Here is a 15,654-nt window from a genome sequence, read left to right as displayed (position 1 = left end):
CTGCACCTCGCAAGTTTCTTGCTACGCAAGAAACGTGCGGCCTACATAAGCTTGTATGTAGAGGGAAGAAGTGTGACTTGTCCTAGGAAGTCGACCTGAAGTCCTTTAGCTGGAATTCTAGGCTAGGACGTTCCCAATACCACCTCATCAGGGTATGGGGGACGCGACAGTATTAACTTAATACTAGGAACACAAGGAAGCATGGTTTACCTGCTGAGATTTGAGGTCAGCTATGCAGAGAACCCAGGATGCTGCTTTCCCCAAGAGAGGGGAGGATGAAGAAAGAAGTAAGGGCCAGACATACTTCTTTCATTCATGCAGTCTAAAACTGGAGTTAATGCCCTCAACCTTCTGCTACCTGTCCATTAAGGAGCCTGAGGTTAGACCAGCTGTTGTGTAGCCACCACAGGGCCGATAGAAAACGTATCGAGGCTCCTGTGGGTCACGTCCTGCAGGTAGTGGGCTGTGAAGGTCGTTAGACGCTTCCAGACTCCAGCTTGTAGCACCTGCGTCACAGAGTAGTTTCTCTTGAAGGCCAGGGACGCTGCGATGCCTGTGACATCGTGTGCTCTAAGGCGACGTGACGGAGGAGGATCTGGATTCAGGGCGTGGTGGATGACCCTTTGAGTCCAGGCTGAAAAGGCATTCTTGATGACCCTCCTCTCCGTCCTCCCTGTGCTCCCAAACAGGGCTTGCACGTGAGGACGAACTGCAGCTGTTCTTTAAGGTAACCCCTCCGACTCCTTACTGGGCATAGTAGGAGAAGGTGTGGGTCATCTGTTACAGAACGGAGACTCGAAATCCTGAAGGAGTCAACCGAACGTCCGGGATTCCCAGATTTTGAGTCTAGTAACCAACTCGGGGACGAACCTGAACGTTACCTCCACCTATCCTCTTGAATGGGCGACGTCGTACGAGAGACTATGAAGTTCGCTGACACGCTTGGCTGAGGCCAGAGCGAGCAGGAGCACCGTCTTCCAAGACCGGTGACGATCAGAAGCCTGGCGTAATGGTTCGCAAGGAGATCTCTTAAGAGCCCGAACCATGTTCCATGGAGGAGGTCTCACTTCCAACTGGGGGCAGGTAAGTTCATAGTTTCGTATGAGCGAAGAAAGATCCAGCGAGGAGGAAATGCCTATTCCTTTCAGCCTGAAGGCCAGGCTTAAGGCTGAGCGATAGGCTTCCACCGCCGAGAGAGAAAGGTGCATTTCCTCCTGCCGATATACAATAACTCCGCTATGCTGGAATAGTGGCATCAAGGGGAGAGGTACCACTCCCACGACACCAACCACAGAAGACTCTTCACTTCGCCTGGTAGACCCCTGCGGATGACTTTCGCAGGTGTCGAGACATCCGCACCGCAACTTGCTGCGGAACGCCTCTCTCTGTGAGATGCTGGATGGTCTCCAGGTGTGAAGCCGAAGCGATACTACGGCTTGTGGTAGATGTCGCAGTGTGGTTGTTTGAGTAGCTCATGTCGTGGGGTAAGCTCTCTCAGGAGATGCAGAAGATCCGGGAACCACTCTGCATGACGCCGCAGCGGAGTTATCAGTCATCGACAGGTTGACCGATAGTTTGGTCTTGTTGAGCCCCCTTCTCAACAGACAGAATGGTGGGAAGATGTAGACGTAGATGTTGTCCCACCGTGTAGGAAGGCATCTTGCCAAAGTGCCTTGGGGTCTGGGACTGGGAGTAGTACAGCGGCAGCTTGAATATTCAAAGGCTGTCGCAAACAGGTCCACAAGGTCAGGACTTGTTGGCTACCAGGGGGGGCCGAAGACCACTCGGTACTCTCTATCTGTGAGGCCCTGCTCAGACTGACGGAGAGCACATTCCTTTGTCCGGAATGAAGCGAGCCGATATGGTATTGAGTGGACTTCGGTTCATCTCAGTATCTCTACTGCAAGATGAGAAAGTTGTCGTTCACAGAGTGACTCGCCAGGGTCTGTTGGAAGTGTTGAAGGGCCAGAATACGGCCTTCATTCCTAGCAGATTGATGTGGAGATACCCTTCTGGTACCGACCATAGGCCTGATTCAGAACGTGCCCCCCCCCCCCCCCCCTGTTTTGACGAGTCCGAGAACAGGATCAAATTCGGGGGAAGGACGAGAAGATCAATTCCTTTGCAAAGGTTCCCGTAGGTCAACTACCACTGCAGGTCCATTCGTTACGCAGGTCCCAAAAGGGACCAGAATGTCCGGGGGACCGTTGTCTTGATTCCACCGGGACTTAGGCCGCCGAAGCAGGGATCTCATCCTGAGGCGGCCGTTGGAACTAGCCTGACCAAGGAGGAAAGGTGACCTAGGAGGCGTAACCAAGGTTGGGCTGGAAGCTCTCCTCGTCTGAGGAAAGGTTCTGCGACTCTCCTCAGCCTTGCTATCCTGTCATCTGATGGGAAGGCTTGGAGATTGGAGTCTAATATCATGCCTAGATATACCAGTTGATGAGATGGGAGGAGAGAAGACTTCTCGAGAATTACCATGATCCCTAGATCTTGGCAAAGTCCCAGAAGCTCGTCTCGGTGTCGAAGAAGGGTCGATTCCGAGACTACCTGGGTTAGTCAGTCATCCAGAAAGCGAAGGAGACGGATGCCGCTCCTGTGTGGCCATGAAAATAACAGGGTGAACATTCTGGTGGACACCTGCAGTGCTGTGGAGAGATCGAAACAGCACCTTGAACTGGTATAACTTGTTGTCTAGGCTGAATTTCAAGTACTCCCTGGAAGACGGACCAGTGTGCACATGAAGACTTGTGGTCTCACTACAAGCCTGATTGACTCTGCTGTTCCACGCTGAACGAAGTTTGTTCGACAAACTTGATCAGGGCTGAGAGGTCGAGACAGGTTTCCAGCCTTCCGAAGCTTTCTTACAAGAAAGAGTCGACTGAAGAAGCCGGGGGAGGGGTAGCCGTCGATGACCTTTTGGAGAGCATACTTCTAGAGCATGGTCTCCATTCCTGCCCGAAGGGCTAGCCCCCTTTGCTGAACCCATGGGATAGGAGCTCAGCGACGCTGGATTTGCTGTCAATGGTGGTTTATTGCCTCCCCAGGAGGACTTCCCGCCCTTCTTGTCTCTGACAGGAGGGGGCTGCTGTTTAGTCACCTTGTCTTAGCTGCCGGGACGGGTTCCGATGTCCTAGGCTGATGAGGCTGTTGTTGTTGAGGCGCTGGAGGCTTGTAGGGTCTGGATGTAAGCGCCTTGGAGGAGCGAATCGTGATTCGACTTTCTCCACCTCTCAGCTGTCTGTTCCCCGTCCTTGGGCTCAAACCAAGGTCTGTCCAAGGGTGGAAGAGTGACTGAGCTTGCCGACATCCATGGTTGGGACTTCCGAGAGGAACCTCTCGGTCACTGCATCTCAATGCTTCAACATCGAGTTTGCCCACAAGTTCGAAACTTGGCGAGCCGGGAGCAATGGTGTTCGTGCCCGAGAGGAGGAAAGTTTCCATGGCCTTCCTGGAGCTATCCTTGGACAAATTCTCGGATCGCAACAGGATGCCCAGAGATCCAAGCCAGACGACCAGCCACGAAGTGGCCCGCATGGCACACTTTGCGGCTTTCACCTGGCTTAAGATCTCCGAAAACGAGAAAGTCACCTGCCGGGCGGAGAATTTCTCGAGAGAAAAACTCCCTGCTAAGTCCCTTCCACGGAAAGGTGGAGAGGAGGGGCTAAACCAGGTTCTGAAAAGAAGGAGAAGAATGTTGCCCAGACCTCTCTGAAGATTCTTCCTGCTCTTGCACGTGCCATGCTCTGCGTTTACGGGGTGAAGATCGTGATCTGGAAGTACGCGCTCCAGAAGACTCGCCAGGTTGCCCGTGTTGCGAAAACCCGACGGGAATCGCGGTCTAAATCGCCCTGGCGCTCGCGCGATGGTAAAACGTAGGTTCGCGCGTGGGCGAATGTGGGCGCGCAGTCGAAAGTGCGCGAGGGTGCGCAGGTGGGGGCGAGCGCTGACGGTCGGGAGACCGATGGTGCGTAGGCGAGCAATGGCGCGTAGGCGAGCGATGGCTCACTGGCGGGAATCACGCTGGCGATTGCGCGTTGGAAAACCGTTGGTTCGCGCGCGGTCGTAAGGGCGAGCACAGGCGGCCAGGAGACCGATGGCGCGTAAGCGAGCGATGGCGCGGCTTGGCGAGTGATGGCTCGTAGGCGGGCGAAGGCACGTTGGCAAGCGATGGCGCGTTGGCGAGCGGTGGCGCGTAGCGACTGATCGCGTACAGGAGAGTTAACGCGTGGGCGCATAGGAAACCTACGACGATTGAAGCATTGGCACGTTGAAAATGCTTGCGCGTAGGAAATTGCTGGCGCGTAAGGAGAACCCAGGGGTGCCTGTGAGGTGTCTTCTGGGCGGCGCGGTGTGAAGTGGAAGCGTGCTGGCGCGTTGGAACTGGAACCGCGCGTTTGGCGCGAAACTTCAGAAGGGCGCTGCAAGTCCAGAAGACCCTGTGAGCGCCTGTGCGCTAGCGTAGGAACTTCTTGACCTGCGCGTGACGAGGCAGGAACCAGAAGATCGTAGGAGCGTAGTTTCGTGGCCAGACGATATCGGCGAGGGTGCAGAACCAGAGATATCGTCGGCGAGGAAGCGAAGGAATAAATTCCTTGCCTGCACCCAGATCCGAAGATCGTGGGCGCGTGGGAGAACGTTGGCGCGTGTTGCGCACATCAGGAAAGGGAGGGCGCAGATGCACGCTGATGGGCAGGTGAACGTGGAGTTCAGTGAAGAAATAATCTCCCTGCCTGCGCCCAGATCCGGAGATCGTGGGCGCGAGGGCGAACGTTGGCGCGCATTGCGCACATCAGAAGAGGGCGATCAGATGTGCGCCGGCGAGCAGGCGATCGTGGGCGTTCAGGAGACCGTAGGCGCACATGGCGCGTAGCCGCACAGAAGGTCTCAGAAGAGTTGGCGATCAGGAGATCTACGGCGAGACTCCGCTACAGGAGGTCGCTGGAGTGTTGATTCAGCAGGAGAGCATTTGTGAACTACTGAGGTTGCACAGATAAAACCTGGCACAAAAGGGCCTTACTCACACCGTGAGATAAGCCCTTTGCCCCGAAGGGACCGGTGCCCGTTTGGAAAACAGGGAGGAGTGGTGCCCACAGCGCTTCTGCGTCCAGGAATGGAGAAGGAAGACAAGAAGATCTGGCAGGTGTCGGAGATCGCGAACGAACTGCCGACAGGAGAAGCGAAGCAGCTGCAACGGTCTGTTCTCGTCGAGGAGGATCATCTGCGGCTGAAGATGAAGACGACCACGGACAGGAGCACCATCATCAGTCCTCCGAAGAGGAGTCTCTGTTAGTGAGAGACCGTTAGTGAGAGACCGTTGGACTCAGCTGCCCCCTCGAAGGATGTTCGGAGGGGGAAACTGAGCCTTCAGCAACAACAGCAGGTGAAGGCGCTCTAGGGCCGTTGGATCAGCAAGCTGACCATAAAGAGCAACCTCCGAAGAGGAGCTCCTGCAGCTGCTCAGCCCCTTCGCTCAGCACCAAGAGCATAATCGCACGAACACCATGGTCCGGCCTTGCAACCGCTCAGCCCCTTGAGCATGGTTACAAAAGCGGTCGCTCAGCACCAAGAGCATAACCGCCCGAGGACCAGAAAATATTAAGGTAAGAGAAGTTTCCTCCCCTGAAGGGGAAAAAACTCATACCTTGGAAGGGAACCTCCCTCGGAAGGAAAGTTACCCACCCATGGAGGCGAACCTCCTGAGCGTTCTAAATGAACTAAGGAGCTGACAGTTGTCACGGGAGAACTTCTAGGAGAAGGGAACACGCCCATGACGAAGTCGTAGAGGAGGCGGCAACAGCAGACTCCCCAGGCCCCAACAGGACAGCTCTGCTTCGTTGGCACAATAGGCAAACGAAACACTAGATAGATAACTGTGAAAATAAAACAATTAGTTTACATTAATTCCCCCGGGGGAACTCCGAAGAGGAACCCCTGAGGGAAAAGAACATAAGAATTACGCACCAGGAATGCGCCCTCCTCCCCCACTGACACTCACGGGAAGGGGGGAAGGCGGAGAACTGTAACAAAACAGAATTATAACAATTATAATTATGTAATTCATCTAAGAATGTTCACTAATAGTAAGAATGAATGAACCCCGAAGGGAAGCGTTCTACACAGAAGCTGAAAAGTTAACAAATATAATTAGATTTCATTAAAAATAATTGAGACAAAATAAACGGAGTAGCAACTCATTCCGCAACGGGAAGGAGGCTACCGTAATACGTAGTAGAAATAAAAGGGTGAACGACCTCAAGGAGAGAGAGAGACCATAGTCAACTAAACTCCCATGTTCCCTACGCTGAGAGACCAAGTTCCCCGTAGGGAAGGAGGAACAGCGGGAAGCAGATAATAAATAAAGTCCAGCGATGACGATTCCCCACGGCGCACGCCGAAGGGAGACCGAAGGACCAAGGGAGAGATCGCGACCCATGAAAAGTCACCGTGGGGGCCTAGGACCACACGGAGAAGTTGTCGTACAATGAGTGGACTTCCTACACACACACACAGCACAAACACTGAAAAGGAAACTTACTGTATTTCTATACTCAAATATATACATAAACATAAGAATGTTTACATACTTAATTACTTACTTTTCTTATACTTAATATATAAGACAAAACATTAATGGCTGCCATGCGAGGATGGGACAGAGACGTCTGTTCATTGTCCGAGCCAAAAGTGAAGTGAAGCAGTTCACCGGTGTGTGAGGGGGGGAGGGGTAGCTAGCTACCACTCCCCTACCCCCTTGCTAACTAGCGCGGGGGTAATACACCCTCGTTAAATTCCTACACACACACACAGCACAAACACTGAAAAGGAAACTTACTGTATTTCTATACTCAAATATATACATAAACATAAGAATGTTTACATACTTAATTACTTACTTTTCTTATACTTAATATATAAGACAAAACATTAATGGCTGCCATGCGAGGATGGGACAGAGACGTCTGTTCATTGTCTGAGCCAAAAGTGAAGTGAAGCAGTTCACCGGTGTGTGAGGGGGGGAGGGGTAGCTAGCTACCACTCCCCTACCCCCTTGCTAACTAGCGCGGGGGTAATACACCCTCGTTAAATTCTAATGGCTCAACATTTCAGCTACGCCGAAAGTAAAACCCTATGTAAATAGCGTGGTTTGTATTTCGGTTACGGAACAATTATAATTTGGAGAGGTAATTTTCCATAACTACAACAAAGAAATTTCACATGAACCCCCTTAATGGCCACTCTACAGCTTAGACCTAAGTATTTATAATGTATTTAGTGCCATTATAATCTGTTGAGACTGAATTCAGCACTAGAAGACCTGGATAGACTTTAACCTTAGTTAACATGAGCTAAAAACGCCAAAGTCTCACATAGGTCATCAAAAACTAGTCCAGAAATGGCAATGTGGAAATAATTAAATTTTTGGTGAATTGCTACCACCATTACTGTAAGACATTGCTGAGCCATCTGGGTGGTGTATATACAAAAAATTGTATTATATTTACCAATGAGATGCACATAAAAAATTGAGTTGGACAATAATTCATAATAAAATAATGGCTAAGAAAACTTTTGCCTTTAATTAACAGAACAAATAACAAACCAATGTAATAATCACAATCACCAGTTGTTTCTTACCTCACAAAATCTCTAAAGTTAAAAATGCAGAGTACAGTACTGCACATCTACAGTACTTGGGGTAATTAATTTACCAACACAAGTCCTACTGCCATTACCTGATAAAAACAACACAATAACTAAAACTTAATTTTTTAAAAAAATTGTCGTATTATAGTGCTGTATAAAATCAAATTAATTCTCTTTTCATCCATTTGCTGACATTTTACTTCATTCAAAATTAATATTCAAACAATAAAATCTTTAAAACAGCTCTGCACAGTTCTTGCCTGTGATCATACCTTCTCAAGGGTAATAGGGGAACTAGGTACAGAGTTGAGCATGCCAATCACCAAAAAGAACTTGCTCTTCAATCAGATATTGATTGGTATTTTAAAAATTGAATTAAAAAACTCATTACCATAAAGAATACCATTAGCATTATGAACATAAAATACTTACAGAATAGTCCAGACAAAGTAACAAACATCTACCTTCCATGAAAACAATGATTAAAAATGATGTAATTTCAGAAACATAAATATACAATATTGTACACTACTCAGGAAAAAAAAAAAATTTAAATAACTCTGCACTACTTAAAAATTTTGCCTTTCTCAAGTTTCTGTAATGTTGCTAATTTTTTCTTTACATAAATTTCCTTTTAACAATTCATGAAATTTTGACAGTGACAGTATAATAAGTATAGTATTGTACTCAAACAAACACTATAATGTAGTACCAATTATCTAATTCTTATTCTATTTAAGATATATCAGTCTATTAAATATCTACTGAGTAACATCTACATTACATGAGTTCAATGAATATTAGTAACAACAAGTAACAACTACAGAACAAAAATGTTTTTTTTTTTCATTAAAATGTGGAATGAAGAATATAACATGCATAATATGTTTATGACTTGAATTGAGGCTTCATTTAAAAAAAAATCAGCAGCTATAGAAATGAAACTTCTGTATATCATTTCCTTGAATCTACAAGGTAAAATTCAACCAACATAAAGAAGAAATCCACTCTAGATGACATTCAAATTTATTGAACAGCCATCCAAGTGTTTACGACAATTCTACAAGGTTAAACTTCTCTTACCCATATGGAATAACAAAATCTTAATTAGAGTGCATCCATTCTGGACAAATAATATCAGGGGTAGTACAGTAATATAACAGTGATGGCATAGGCACTGGAAAATTATGAGAAATCACTCTTCAAAGAGTTTCTCCACCTCCTCAAATATTTCCTCGGGACTTTTCCCAGCATCGATGGTGCGTACCAGACCCATTCCTTCGTAATGCTCAATAATTGGCATGGTAGCATTCATGTAGGTATCAAAACGCTTCTTCAAAGACTCCATGTTGTCGTCAGAGCGGCCTGACCCAGCAGCACCCCGGTCTAGACAACGCTGAGTGCACACCTTCAAAGAAATTAAGTAATTACTTTCCATCAATACTCTGGTCGATGAACCACTGGTTGAATAAATGTATAAGAAGGATAAGATCCAATCTATAAGCTTACAAATGTATTGAACATATGGAGAGTTTGAATTAACACATACAGTATTACTATTAATAGTATTTACAAATTCCAAAAAAACCTTAAATAAAACAAATTTTCAAAATGCTTAGTATCTTTCTTAACTAAAAATCCAGTCTCTTAATAGGAGTTTATGTTTTCAGCTTGGTTGGAACTTGGATGTAAACTTTCTAAAAAGTTGTCGATAGTTATGCGAGTGGGGGGGGGGGGGCAGAGAAGCCTCTCAGTAAACAGAGTATTTACTTTGACTTCCACCTAGGGCTTGCAAGGTGCTTGAGGTGGGAAGAGAAACTTAAAGGACATGGGTTTCTGCAATTGGAAAAAATACAAATCACTTTTCAAATTTGTAATTAGTTTCTACGCCAATAGAAACATTCGTTCATTAATAGGATACGCTTCCACTGTCTTGGGCTAGAGTTCTCTTGCTTGAGGGTACACTCAGGCACACTTTTCTATCTTATTTCTCTTCCTCTTCTTTTGTTAAAAGTTTTTATAGTTTATATAGGAAATATTTTAATGTTACTGTTCTTAAAATATTCTATTTTTCCTTGTTTCCTTTTACTCACTAGGCTATTTTCCTTGTTGGGATCCCTGGGCTTATAGCATACTGCTTTTCCAACTAGGTCTGTAGCTTAGCAAGTAGTAGTAGTAATAATAATAATAGGTGGGATGAAGCCCCTATAACCAGACTGACTGGTTTCAAATCCAGGTATGTTGACAGACACTGACCTGATAGAGGTGGTGGAGTATTGATTCCTACCACCTCCCAACACTTGACAGAGAGTTCTAATGGGTTACGCTAGGTTTCTATCCACCGACAGTCAGTCTAGGAAAAACCTACATCCTTAGAAGGATATGATGTCACAATGTTTGGTCAATTAGGCATAATGCATCCTATATTCTATCCAATCTCCCCTTCATAAGGAGGATGGTGGAGATACTTCTATAACTAACTTACATAGAACAGTTGCTCAGTATGGAAGATTACCTGCATCAACATTCGATTCACTCCAAAAAATAATGGAACCCCCACTGCACACCAAGAGAGGAGGAAAAGGGCCAGCTATCTCTATCATGTAAGGAGTTAGGTAAGAGACGCAATTTGACGAATCTAAAGACTTTTGGGTATACAGTACTCCCATGGATAGTGGATTGTAAAGGTTGCCTGTGGCAATTCCAGACTCTGGCTTTTAGCATTTGTGGCACTGACAGGTTCTTCCTGAAGGTTATTCTGGCTTTGTGTGGTTGTGTCTTGGGTGGTCCACATGAAACTAGAACTGAAAGCATTAATGTCTCTCCATATCTCCAAAAAAGGAAACAGGAAGGCAAGTCATTTTTGCCTGCTAGTCACCTTTGTAGGGAGGAGGAAGAAGAAGGATTGAAGTCTTTGCTGCTTGGATTCTAGGTCTTAGTCACCAACTAAACCAAGGCAATGAAGATCTATCCTTCAGAATCGATAGTGACATAGGAAAATATACTATATACCGTTTTCTTACCCGCCTGGCCGGGGCTAATCCGAGTTTAAGCGGGTGTGATAAAGAGACCTGAGGACTCGATAAAATGCTCAAAGCGGCATGAGCCCTTAGGAGGTAAAGACTGGACCCCCATGTAGTATCATGTAGTCCCATGTAGCATATGAATAAAGGGCAGTCTCTACCTAGCACCCAAGCCATCAAGTCCTGTCTTTTAATCACTGCAACCTCTTGCATATTATATCATGGTGGCAGCGTGGTAACGCACCCCACGCCATTCCATCAAAAAACCCGGACCATAGAGACACTTTACATACCTCTCCTGTCCGTAATAACTGAGAAGAGGACTCATAATCAGCCAGAGTTTATTACCAGCGGCTGCAGATGACGCTATTTTCACCCAACAGCAACTAGACAAAGACTGTCAAACCGGTCCAGATAACAACCATACATAACTTATATCGTCAGGATATGGCATAGAATGGACATTAGTGCACCGTGATTACAGTGAGAATAGTGAAGAAAGTTGTGAATAAATTACTTACAAGTATTTTGGCCATTGTTATCTGCGCACTACTTCACAAAATGAGCCAAACAAAGACGTACATTCAGCAGTGTAAACAAAACTGAAAACCGTGCCGACTACCAGTGACAAATATTTGTAGTGATTTCCAAACTCTTATTATATGTCTCTCTTTGTGAACCGTAAACTGTGTTATTAATCCAATCACTATCTATCTATTGTGTAACACCCTCTCGAAACCAAATCCAATCATGGCCCAGGCTAAATGCCCAAGTATGGACTGGGCTCACCAGCCCCTGGCCGAATCATTTCGTGCATTCAAGGCACGCATGAACTTATACCTCGAAGACCAGGAAGTCACAGACCCGGGCAAGCAAGCAACTAAAATTAAAATTGACCTCGGCGATGAGGGCATGAGGCGAGCGGCCTCACTGAACAGGAGCAACGTGTGCCTCAGAACATAAGGAGGCTTATTGAAAGTGAGGTTGATGCAACGGTCAAAATAAATTTCCGAGTTCACCGCCTCGAATTTGCAAATACCAAACAGAAACCTGCTGAAACAATCAGTCAATTCCTGGCCAGACTCCGTGAAAAAGCGATAAAGTGCAAGTTTGAAGACAGAGAACTCAACGAACAACACATCGAAATGACCATACAACGGACACAATTCGAAGAATTTCGGAAAGAACTCCTAACTAGACCGAAGGGCTATGCTGTGAGCAACGTTCTAGAGAGAGGTCGGGAATACGAGGCCATTGCGGCCTCCACGGCATCATTACGCTCCATACAGATGAGCTCTGAGAACACAAGTACAAGCCATACCAATGTGGATGCAATTCGAAGGGAAAGCAACGAGCCACGGAACAAACTACAAACCACAGACAACCCCTGCTGGAACTGGGGGCTTAGCCATCCCATAAGGTCATGCCCCGCTTACAATGACAGATGCAGTGGTTGTGGCATCAAGGGGCACTGGAAAAAGATGTGCCGCAAAACTGATGGAGGCAGAACAATGCCAGGAGACAACACGCAGCAGACACAACGTCATAGCAAGACAAGAGGGCGCTCCTACCGACGGCCGAATCGGGCTCCTAACCACAGGCAACACGAAGTCATGGTTAATGAAAACCCTAATCTTGATGAAGAAACAGATTATATGCCAAACTTCGACATGATAACGATATCCGACATAGGAGTGGCACCGAAACGAGAAGCATTCTCAAAGCTCATGGTCAAGCATGAAAACCCCCCAGCCTATGGGCCCCTGAAACTCAAAATCGACACAGGTTCCGGTGGCAATACGCTGCCCTTGCGGACATACAAGCAAATGTTTGGTGATGCACCCACCAGCCTCGTACTATCCCCAGAACCGTCAGTAAGACTAACATCATACAGTGGCGACAATATTCCCTGCCTAGGGTCACTAATGCTCAGCGTTCGCAAACTCAGCAACCCAGCATTCTCGCAAGAAAAGTTCTTCGTGGTCGATGTGTCTGGTCCAGCCATACTTGGCCTTCCATCATGCCAAAAACTCGGTATTGTGGATATCAATGTCAACGATGTTACTGGAATACCTGAGCAACCAAGCCAACAAGGCCCTATTAGGTCAGTCGAACAACTAAAAGCGCAATTCCCAGCACAGTTTTACTGTATCGGCAAACTAAAAGAGCCTGCGATGCTCCACCTCAAGGATGACGCGATACCTTTCTTTGATCCGCCCCGTAAGGTGAGTATCCACCTGAAGCCCCGCATCAAGTCCGAACTTGACACTATGGAGAAAGAGGGGGTTATCAGACGCGTAACGGAACACACAGACTGGTGTAGCAGCCTTGTGTATGTCACAAAACCCGATGGAAGCCTACGGATCTGCCTGGACGCCAAGCGGCTCAACCAAAACCTCAAAAGATGTCCCCACAAGATTCCCACTCTAGAAGAGATCAACCCGGTATTCTCCAAAGCGAAAGTGTTTTCCAAGCTAGACGCCAAAGCCTGAGGCTACTGGAGTATACCGCTACACAAGGACTCACAACTACTGACAACATTCCGAACACCACACGGCCGGTATTGTTGGACAAGGCTACTATTCGGGCTGAATGTAAGCCAGGACATATTTCAAGCCAGGATGGACTCCATCATCAAGAATCTCCCAGGTGTTGTTGGCATCGCTGATGACGTGGCAATATGTGGAAAAGATCAGTCGGAACACGACAAAAACCTGATGGGGTTTATGCAGCGTGCAGCCCAACACGGACTCAGCCTAAACTCGAAGAATTGCTCCATTTCAAAACCAGAAATCGAGTTTTTCGGAACACGCTATACCAGCAAGGGCATGATGCCAGACCCGTCAAAGGTACACGACCTGCATAACATGCCGTCACCCTCCAATAAAGAAGAACTACAGAGATTCCTGGGAGTAATGCCTTACCTCAGCCCCTATGTACCACATTATTCAGCTCAGTCACAAAGACTTCGAGATCTGGTCAAGGAAGATGTGTCCTTCCAATGGGAAGAAGACCATGAATCCACCTATCAACACCTGAAACGCCAAATAGCGCCATCAAGCACACTGTCTTACTATGACCCAACTCGACCTGTGGCTCTTGAAGTCGATGCATCGCAAAAAGGCCTCGGGGCGGCCCTCATCCAAGACGGGAAGGTAATAGCATTCGCCAGCAAAGCCCTGACACCAACGCAGGCAAATTACAGCAATATCGAGCGAGAGGCCCTTGGACTAGTACACGGTGTGCAACGATTCCATACCTACCTATACGGAAGAGACTTCGAAGCTGTCACTGACCACAAACCCCTCGTTAATATCTGGGAGAAGCCACTGATCAGTGCCCCACCTAGACTACAACGTCTCTTCTTGAAACTGCAGGGGTATGACATGAGGGTCAAGTACAAGGAAGGACGAACCCTTGTACTCTCTGACGCCCTATCACGCCTTCCTAACCCACAAAATGACAAGGAAATCCCTTTGGATACACGAGTGGACGGACTGGAACTAGATGACATCGATGTGATATCAGTTGCACTCATAAAATTTGGTCCCCAGATTTTGGAAGAGGTCCGCCATAGGTCTGACACCGACCCAGGCTGCGCACTCTCAAGCATACTATCATCGAGGGTTGACCTAACTCAGTAAAAGGCTGTCACCCCGATATCCGCCAGTTTTTCTCATACAGAGAATGCCTTGCCATGGAAGACGGAGTCATATTCAAAGGGCGACAAGTTATCATCCCCAAAGAGGTCAGAGGCCGGATACTGGACCAGCTCCACCAGTCCCACCAAGGGATCACAAAAACACAAGCCCTGGCACGGGAGTGTGTATTCTGGCCCAACATCGCAAAGGATATAGAGGACAAGGTCAGGGCATGTGACATATGCCAGAAGTACCAGCCCCAGCAAAGTCCTAATGAAACCACGCATCATGACATTCCCCCAATGCCCTGGTTCAAAGTCGCTTCGGACATCTTCCAAATTGGCCACAAGACATATCTGATCACAACTGATTATTTCACAAAATTCCCAATAGTCACCGAACAAAAAAACCTGTCATCTGAAAGTGTGGCCAACCACCTCAAATTCCTGTGTTCGCTGTTCAGATGCCCCAAAACCCTGGTTTCAGACAACGGACCTCAATACACGGGAGCAGCCATGAGGGACTTCACAAAAGCCTGGGGTACTGAGCACATCACATCAAGCCCACATTACCCTCAGTCCAATGGCTTCGCAGAGCGCGCAGTTGGAACATGCAAGGCGATTATCAAAAAATGCCTTGAGACAGGCGGTGATATGCATACTGCATTACTCCACTTACGGGCCACCCCGATCGACAATAAGACAACCAGCCCCGCAGAGCTCATGTTTGGTCGCAATGTGACCACTGACCTACCAGGCCGATACGAACCACATCTCTCACACATCACGACCCGCAACCACCTCCAGGACCGCCTAGGACCAAAAGCGGACACAACGGCACTTCACAGACCTCCAACCCGAACAACCAGTCCGAATATTCGACAAGGCCTGCCACACATGGGTGCCAGGCAGAGTGGTACGTAAGTCAGAAGAACCCCAATCATACATTGTGGAAGCCCAAAACGGAGCGTGCCTCAGGAGGAACCAGTCCCACATCCGTCCGACACCGCTCGCGACAAACACAGAACCGTCCAACACCCGGAAGCAGGCTCCAGCATCATCAGCACAGCCTCCACCACGACCCACCGATATATCGCTGCCGCCACCTAGTGAGACCGAAATAACCGACCAAAGACTCGCAACTAGTGATAACACTACAGACCCGACAGCGGTGTATACCAAGTCCGGCCGGCTGGTGAAAACCCCATCCAGATATATTGAAAGTAACGCGGTCACATACCGTAAACTCCCATAAAGTGTTAAGTTAAATCGTAATATACAACTCCCACCCCCTTCGTTTCATGACCGAAAATTCTGAGAGGTCGTTACCAGAGTTTGAAACTC

The 15,654-nt window shown here is 47.6% G+C and overlaps 1 protein-coding gene across 2 annotated transcripts in view; it reads right to left on the bottom strand.

The window, feature by feature from the left end:
* Positions 1-7,561: 7,561 nt before the first annotated feature.
* Cmpk (cytidine/uridine monophosphate kinase Dak1) overlaps positions 7,562-15,654 on the bottom strand; it is a 68,945-nt gene continuing 60,852 nt past the window's right edge. For both annotated transcript variants that reach the window (XM_068388709.1, XM_068388710.1), the window contains exon 5: positions 7,562-9,055. In XM_068388709.1, the coding sequence (XP_068244810.1) occupies positions 8,843-9,055 (213 nt within the window). In that variant the 3' untranslated portion in view covers positions 7,562-8,842. The remainder of the gene's footprint in view (positions 9,056-15,654) is intronic.

This window comes from Palaemon carinicauda, chromosome 15 (genome assembly GCF_036898095.1).
Source record: "Palaemon carinicauda isolate YSFRI2023 chromosome 15, ASM3689809v2, whole genome shotgun sequence".
Classification (NCBI taxonomy): domain Eukaryota; kingdom Metazoa; phylum Arthropoda; class Malacostraca; order Decapoda; family Palaemonidae; genus Palaemon; species Palaemon carinicauda.
This window is presented reverse-complemented; position numbering and strand designations above follow the sequence as displayed.